General features: G+C 56.9%; 1 protein-coding gene across 1 annotated transcript in view; it reads right to left on the reverse strand.

Annotated features, from left to right (window-relative positions):
- Nucleotides 1-1,457, reverse strand: part of PLG (plasminogen) — a 49,098-nt gene extending 47,641 nt beyond the window's left edge. Inside the window, 2 exon segments of the mRNA XM_062187008.1 lie at nucleotides 987-1,192; nucleotides 1,349-1,457. Of these exon segments, the coding sequence (XP_062042992.1) occupies nucleotides 987-1,146 (160 nt within the window). The 5' untranslated portion in view covers nucleotides 1,147-1,192; nucleotides 1,349-1,457.
- Nucleotides 1,458-8,856: the final 7,399 nt, after the last annotated feature.

Below are 8,856 nucleotides of genomic sequence, written 5' to 3' on the forward strand. Positions count from 1 at the left end.
TCACTCACACACACACCCTCACACACACATGCTCACTCAACACACACATATGCCCTCACACACACTCACACATGCGCACACACAGAGGCTCACACAACACACACATATATGTGCTCACACACATGCACACGCACACTCACACACTATACACCCTCGCACAGACTCTCACACACACATGATCACACACACACATGCTCACACACACATGCTCACACACACTCACACACTATACACCCTCGCACAGACTCACACACATACATGCTCACACACACACTCACACATTCACACACACATGCTCACACACACACACTATATACCCTCACACAGACTCTCACACACTCACATGCACACACATGCTCACAGGTACACACTCTCATGCTCACACACACACTCGCTCACACACACACACAGATGCACGGTACCTGGCCCACCCCAAGCCCTGAGTGACTGGGCTGAACTGCTGTAAGCGCACTTGGCGAGCGGCGTGTGGGCTGACTCGGGCGTCACAAGCAAACATTCCCGATGGAAAGCTGTCTTTAAGCCACAACAAATAGAGAAAGGCTCAGTGCGGCTGCATTTTTCCAGTTTGGGAGTGAAGGGAATCTATTCCACTTTTATGCCTAAAATGAGAAATCAATCCAACTGAGAGCCAGGCAAAGAGATGAAGTATATTTTGAGCTGTTAGCTCTGTTGGCTGTTTTTTTTTCTTCAACTGAAATAGCCATCGCTTGGGCCAAGGCCTTAGACTTGCAGCATCACCGGGCGGGACTCAGGTCAGCGTTCGTCCCCTACAGCCTGACCGTACCCCGAGGGACACGAAACCCATTTCTCGAAGCAGTCCTCCACCTTGCTAGTTTCTGAGCCAGGCAAACGCCCCATCAGACGAGCTGCACATAAAGCCAGAAAGCATCTCTGTGTAGGACAAGGCCAGGAAAAACTAATGCTTCACGTAGGAAAAAAAAAAAAAAGCAACGTTGCGGTCTTACCTGGTCTCAGAAGCAAGAGAAGGAGAAGGACTACTGCCCTCTGCTCCATGTCGGGACGGGACCGCGGCGTCCGGAAGCGCGTGTCCCCGTCCTGGGATGCTGTTGACACACAGGACACTGGATGCAGCCACAAACAAGACAGCCCGGCACGGTTAATCATTGTCTCGCGGGCCCTCTCCCCTGCACGCGGGAGGGTTGGGCGATACCTGGAATGGAAGGAGAGTAGGTGCTGGGAAGGGCGAGAGCGGTGCTCGCTCACCCCCCCCCCCGCCACCCTCCCCCAGGCCTACATAGCCTGGCCGCCTTCCCCCTTTCCTTGGGTACCCACAGAATCCTAAGTCTAGCTCACGTGTGCCGGGTACCTTCCGCCCGCCGCACATCCCGCCACGTGCTCTCACTCAGCCTCCTCCCGGAGCCTTGTCACCCCCACTCCCGGTCCAGACAAGAGACAACGCTAACGGGCAGGAACGGCCTGGGCCTTGGGGGACAAACTTCGGCTCAGGTGTCCGTTAACACTGCCACAGCCTACCAAGCACTGTGGAAATTATGATGTCAGTGAAAATACTTAATTATTAGCAACATGTATTGATTCCCGGTGGACTTGGCTGTTTTTGTAATGATAACTTACATTATAAAATATCAATATTTCTCCCAAATCGAGTCACAGTGGATGCTCCTTGTTCATGAAGTCCAGGGTGGTGGAATTACGTTGAGTGAGCCTGTCTCAATTTTATAGTGCCATCTGTGTTTTTCCCTGGCTAAGGCCAGACTAACATGCTCTAAGGCTCCTTCGACAGGGTGGGGGGTGGGGGTGGTGCAGGTGGGGCCGGGACATTTGGTGTAGTGGTTAAGATGCCACCCGGGATGCCCACGTCCCAAACCGGAACGCCTGTGTCCAAGTCCCGGCTCCACTTCCCTTCAGCTTCCTGCTAGTGCGCACCCCGGGAGACAGCCCTGGAAGGTTCCAGTGCTTGAGTCTGGGCGCCCACGTGAGAGCCCTGGGCCGAGTTCCCCGCTCCTGGATTCAGCCTGACCCAGCCTCTGCCTTCGCAGGCATTCTGGGGAGAGAGACGGATAGACGCTCCCTCTCGATCTCTCATTTAAAAAAAAAAAAAAGGAAAATATCTTTAGCGTTTGGAAATATTTAGGAATAGCAAGCTGCGCCCCCGTCTTGGATGTAAGCTAAGGGCAAGAAAGCGCTCACGCCCTCTCTAGGCTGCACAATCTGCTGTATGAATCACGTAGCTAAGCATCAGGGCGGGTGCCCCCGTTATCTGGGGTAAAAGCTCCCAGGGAACTCAGGACTGAAGCCCCCGTGTGGCATTCTCAGGGACAAAGCGGCCTGGAGGACTGGGCTGGCGCAGAGCGAGGGGCCGGGGCCCCGCTGGGACCTGGCTCTCCTTCCTCTTTGCACTCTGACCGTGACCCTTTGTCCGCCCTGCACCTGCTGGCCCACTGAACTCACACGCAGCACAGGCAGAGCACACAGGCAGCTTGCCTCCTGCACGGCCCAGGCGACAGCTTTTAGGGCTCGCGCTGCTGGAGAAAGCACCGGGGAAACACCAGGCTGTGTGTTTATTTCCGCTTTAAATAGCATTTTCGTGCTCCTCCTGCTCAGGAAACTCGGCAATGATGTGGTCAGAACTTCTGCACCCACCTGTTTTCTTCCCCTGCTGTTTCTGGGTTTGGTTTGGCGTCGGCGTCTGTCCCGAATGCTTGCCCTGGGTGGTTCTGGGATGCACTAGAGTCTACAAATGGGATTTTTTAAAAAGATTTATTTTATTTATTTGAAAGACAGAGTCACAAAGAGGTAGAGACAGAGAGAGAAGTCTTCCATCTGCTGGTTCACTCCCCAGATGGCCGCAACGGACAGAGTTGCACCAATCCGAAGCCAGGAGCCAGGAGCTTCTTCCGGGTCTCCCACGCTGGTGCAGGGGCCCAAGGACTTGGGCCATCTTCTACTGCTTTCCCAGGCCATAGCAGAGAGCTGGATCAGAAGTGGAGCAGCCAGGACCCGAACCGGTGCCCATATGGGATGCCAGCACTGCAGGCAGCGGCTCAACCTGCTGCACCTGGGAATTTTTTTTTACCATCCCCCTGAAGACAACTAATTCAAAATAAGTCTTTCTTCCAGAAAGAACGGCAGAAACTGACAAGAAAAGCCCACCTCTGTCTACTGATAGCAGGGGCATAAGTGTTGAGACGCGTGCTTACTTAGCTTAATTCTGTGTTTGCTGGCCACTTACTGCTTACAGCTGAGGCTAGAATCTTCCAGGATTATATAGAAATCATAAATCACCGTCTGTAACCTCCTTTGACCTCCACCCTACGGAGACTGCAGGGAAAGTTTCGCATCTCGGGTTTGCACAGATTCTGCGGCTGGCCGGAAGCCAGGTTCTGGGACAATCAAAGAGGAATCCAGTTTCCTGAACTCTGCCCTGTGTGAGGCCTGCAAGGAAAGCCACTCATCCTCCTAGGAGCGAGAAGAAATCAGAATTTACAGGGCAAACTCCTCGGTAAACACAAGGGAGTTCAAGCTCCCCAGGAGAGGCAGGTAGAGTCGCCCTGGGGTCCACCTGAGGCGGAAGCTGCGGCCAGGTGAGGACTTCCTGGTGGACGTGCCTGGCATTGCACCTGCCGGCTCCCTCCCGTCCCCCTGTGGCCCTGGACTCTGCTGGCCGGCCACTCCTTTCTCTGTAAAGAGCTCACAAGTGAAAACATGGGAAACTGACGGACACTATGAAGGTCTCGCGCCAAGCATCCCCCGTGCTGCCTCTGGGTTCTTGGCAAGGTCGTGGCGGCACTGGACGCCAGTGTGCTGGAGGCGTGCCCTGCGCGAGTCTGGTAGGCTGTTAGGGTCCGTAGAAACCTGGAGGTGGCTCTCCTTCCTGAATCTGACCTTGCTCTGTGTGTGTTGGCCTCTGCCCACCAGCCCCAGGAGTGTGCCCGGAAATGCTTATCGTGTCTCTACGGGAAAGCCACCGCAGGCGGCCCAGTTGGCACAGTGGTTAAACTGTAACCCCCCAGCAGACGCCAGCGTAGCCAGCCCAGACTGCTGCTGTCGGCCGTCAGCAGGGTGATAGTTCTTTAAGCGAGCTGGGCTCCAGGGACTCCGATGTCTGCTCACCTTCGAGAGCACTGCGAGTCCTCCACCCCTTGTCGGACGTGCTCTGTGCCTCTGTGCGCAGAAGACTGCCAGGAGCATGGACGGGGCAGCAGGGGCCTCTGCTCAGAACTCCGGGCCCCCTGGGCGTGGAACAGAGATACACCGAGCCCTCCGGTCCACCTCCCCCATCTGCTGTTCCCTGCGCGCGTTAAGACGAAGATCTGACCTGGCAGCGTTTGGGGGAGACCAGGCACACGGGAGATAGAAAATCTCCTATGAGAAACAAGCGAGTGCGTCCAAAGCCTGGTGGCACCTGAGCAGGGTCTGCGGCCTTGTTCATGACCCTGTGCCTGGGGCAGTTTCCTGGCTGCCACAGTGATTACAGCCATGAGAGAGAGAAAGGAGAGGGGAGGGGAGGGGAGGGGAGGGGAGAAGGGAGGAGAGGGGAGGGGAGGGGAAGGGAGAAGAGGGGAATGGAGGGGAGAGGGGAGGAGAGAGGAGGGGAGCGGAGGGGAGAAGGGAGGAGAGGAGAGGGGAGGGGAGGGGAGAGGAGGGGAGGGGAGGGGAGGGAAGAGGAGGGGAATGGAGGGGAGAGGGGAAGAGAGGGGAGGGGAGGGGGAGAGGGGAGGATAGGGAAGGGGAGGGGAGAGGAGGGGAGGAGAGGAGAGGGGAGGAGAGGAGAGGGGAGGAGAGGGGAGGGGAGGAGAAGGGAGGGGAGGAGAGGGGAGGAGAGGGGAGAGGAGGAGAGGAGAGGGGAGGAGAGGGGAGGAGAAGAGGAGAGAACAGAGGAGAGGGGAGGAGAAGAGGGGAGAGGAGGAGAGGGGAGGGGAGAGAAGAGGGGAGGGGAGGGGAGGGGAGGGGAGGGGAGGGGATGAGAAAGGGGACCTCCCCAGAGGAGTCTGGGGATGGGATCAGGGCCCTCCCTGTCCTCCCACTGTGATTTTTCACACGTTGATAATGCCTTCAAAATAAAAAGTAAGTATACACATACATTCGTATAAGTGTATTTTTGCACATAGGTGGCTGTAGATGCACAAACACAGCCACCCCTCGGTGTTCTAGGGGATTCGTCCCAGGACACCCACCCCCCCCCACCCCCCCGCCGAGGATACCAGCATCCATGGCTGCTCAGCCTCCTCCACGTGTATAAGGAGGCGTAGTCTTGCACACAGCTCCGCACGCACCCATCCCCTCTGGAGTACGCGGCGGGTACAGCGTGGGTGTTATGTAGATACTCGTTCCAAGTACCAAGAAGTCTGTGCGTGCTCAGTACGAGTGCGATTTGTTTTCTAAATTTTCTTTTCTTAAAAAAAGATTTATTCATTTGCTATCTGAAAGTCAGAATTACAGAGAGAGAGGGAGAGACACAGAGAGAGACAGATCTTCCATCTGCTGGTTCACTCCCCAGATGGCTCCAAAGGCCAGGGCTGCGTCAGGCCAAAGCCAGGAGCCAGCAGCTTCATCCTGTTCTCCCACGTGGGTGCAGGGGCCCAAGCACTTGGGCCATCTTCTGCTGCTTTCGCAGGTGCATTAGCAGGGAGCTGGATCAGAAGAGGAGCATCTGGGATACGAACAAGCGCCCATATGGGATGCTGGCATTGCAGTCAGCAGCTTAACCTGCTATGCCACAGCGCTGGCCCCTGTTGTCTAAATTTTCTGTCCACAGTTGGCCGAATCCACGGATACAGAAACCACGGACACAAAGACCGGCTGTGTTTGGATGAATACTTGTCCGTGGCGAGGGGAGCCGGGCCGATGCCAGTGCCTCCGTAAGAGGAAGGGGACCTCCCCGAGTGCAGAGACTTGTCCCCAGGGGCCTCGAAGGCGGCGGGCAGCAACTCGGCCTCTGGCTGATTCCTGTGGGCTCCGGGGCACGCGTGCAGGAGGCGAGCAGGGCCCAGCGCAACCTGGCCACCCCCCAGGCCGGAGGCCGCACAAGTGTCTGCTGCCGCCGACAGCAGGGTTCCAGCCTGAGGTTCCTAACCCAGCGTCTGCAGAGCCACAAGCAGAGGGTCACCCCAGGTGAGGACTCATCCCCCATCCGCTGCCCCAGGAAGACTGGCTCAAGGCTGCACGGTGGGTCCTGGGGGCACAGTGCAGGGGAAGGTTGGGGGGGAGCAGGGGTGGAGGGTGCTGGGTGAAGATGAGCCTCTCACGAAAGCTCCTCCGGACCAGTATCCCTGCCCGAGGGCTCTTCGGTGCGGTGGACAAGGTGCATCTGTGAACTGAATTGTACTCATCAAAGTGGCGCAGGAGGGGACACTGGCCAGGTCCCCTCTGCAGCCGCAGGACCGGGGACTGCGTTAGGCAGTGAAGATGGGATTTTGTGACGGATGTGGGCGATACTCAAACGTGTTGCCTGATCCCTGGTGGACTGGGGTGCCATTTGTTGAGAAGGAACACGGAGGAGGGGTAAGGCATGCTTGGGAACTGGAGGAAAAATCCAAGTGGAAGTTTCCAGAAGCCATTTGAGCAGTCATGTCTAGAGCAGGGGTTAGCAAACACTAGCGCTTCTGCTTTTGTAAATAAAGTTTTATTGGCACACGGCCACACCCCTTCCTGTCTACCACGGAGGCTGCATTTGCACTACCACGGCAGAGCTCAGGGGACCTGAGGGAGGCCGCATGGCGGCCAGCAACCCTAGACGATATTTACTGTCTGTCTCACGGCAGGGAAGAGGCCTGGGCTGGGGACGGGGAGTCAGGAGCTGTCACAGGAACGCATGAGACCACCCGGAGAGAGGGGACAGGGCCTGGGGCAGCCCCCTCCCGGCAGGAGGCCCAGGAGAGGAGCAGCTGTCAGAGGGAGCCAGGAGGGAAAGTTGAGCGTGTGGGTGCAGAGGAGCCGCGGGCAATGGGAAGTGGGCGGGGCTAGATGCACCAGCAGGTGAGCACAGGTGAGAGCGGGCCGGCCTCCAGGAGGTGAACAGCCCACACCCCAGGATCAAAGCTACACCAAAGCACCGCCCCCTGCTGCCACCAACAGACCCCCCAAAAACAGCAGGCCTTTGTCAAATTCCTGAGCCGCCTCTGGGACCCTGCTCTCCTGTGTGCAGTTTGTAGCTGTGTGTTTGTGATTGCCTATTCATACAACAATAACTTTGCAATATCACGTTCTATTAGAGAGGAGAAAAGTAATTCATTCTTTCTCTAGCATTTTATTAGATCTTCATCTATCAGCCGATGGACTTAAAAGGTTTCTCTCTGCTTCGTGACTCATTATTGAAAATGCTGGATAAATATTTGGGATTGTTGGGAAATTTAGGAAAACGCCTATCAAACTGTGTTTAGGTCAGAGCTGTACAAATTTGGAATAATTCCCAGAAACATTTTTGCAGCTTCGTACATTTGATATCTGTGCATCCTTGGACCTCATGAGGCAGGCTATGGAAGGTTGCCGTGCGCCGTGGGCTAAGAGAGCCCAGTCTGTGTGAAGAATGTTCTGGAAAGCCTTTTACCCTGGACCAGCGGCAGTAACTTACCCAGAAGTGAATCCATATCTTATAAACCTGCCCCGTGGAACCCCAATCCAATTCTCCTTTAGCTGGACCTCAAAAAGGCACCCAGCTTTTCCACAGCCACCATGAGATGGGACCCCATGGTGGCTCGAATGCCGGCCTGCGCAAGTTTTACAAAAGCGCACAAGCAAAGGAACACATTGTGCGGGCCCTCGCCGAGCGCTGGGAGACGGGGTGGGTCGTGCTGCTAGCTCGGCGCCCCCTCGTCTGCCCCCAGACTCACGTGGAGGCCCCCAGGGCATTCAGAGGAGTTGGGACAGCAGGGCTCCTTCCTCTGAAGGTAGCAACACCGCTCTCGCGGCTGGGTTACTGCCCTCTGAAACACCGCAGGGCTGGGGTCGCGGGGCCAGGGACCCTGTGCGCTCTTCCATAGATGCCGAGGAGGTGCTGGGGCCAGGGCACTCGGCCTTCCCGGCCTCCTAAGCCAGAGCCAAATAGACGTCTACTCTTATAAATCAGCCGATCCTGGGTGTGGGGGGTGTTGTTATAGCAACAGCAAACAGGCTAAGACTCACCCCAAACCGTGCTCCCGGTTCTGGGCGGTGACAATCCTGCCAAGTCTCTGCCGAGGCTGCAGTGGGCTGGCGGACGGGGGAGGAATCCTCTCAAAGCCTTACCACTCACTCCCATGTCTCGAGGCGGGCCCCCGGGGTCACCAGGACCCCAGCTCACAGGCCAGGCCCCCCATGGCTTCCCTGTGCGTCCTGCCCTGCCTATCCAAAGGATCGGACGCAAGTCAAATCTCCTTACAGCCTACCCTGGACGTCCACAGATTCCACCTGCGCCAAGGGGTGGACACAGAGACCCCGCTTCCACTAGGAGGAGTCACCCTCACACTGAAACACACACGTGCAGACATGCGTGTACACACACACACACACACGAGCTCACTGCAGGAAGGGCATATGAGCTGTGGGCTCGTGGCCGCCACCTTGGTGGATTGAAGGGGCCATGAAGCCGGAGCTTTATCAGCCTCCCCGCACGCATCTCTCCCTACCTGGACTTCCGCCCTGCCTACGGTTTGCCTCCAGGGCTCCCAGACTGTCCTTCCTCTTCCACCTGATCTCAGCTCAAACCCGAGTTTGGGGGCCCCCAAAGCTTGCAGCCCACTTGCTTCTACTGTGGTTATCCCCCTCCCACCATCAGTCGTCGGCGTCAGGGACCCCCAGAGACCCCGTGTCTTTGCTAGGGAGAGAGGCTTGCATGTCTACTCCAGGTGGCCCTGGGGACCAGTCTCTGACCTGCCA

Source organism: Lepus europaeus, chromosome 3 (genome assembly GCF_033115175.1).
Source record: "Lepus europaeus isolate LE1 chromosome 3, mLepTim1.pri, whole genome shotgun sequence".
Lineage (NCBI taxonomy): Eukaryota > Metazoa > Chordata > Mammalia > Lagomorpha > Leporidae > Lepus > Lepus europaeus.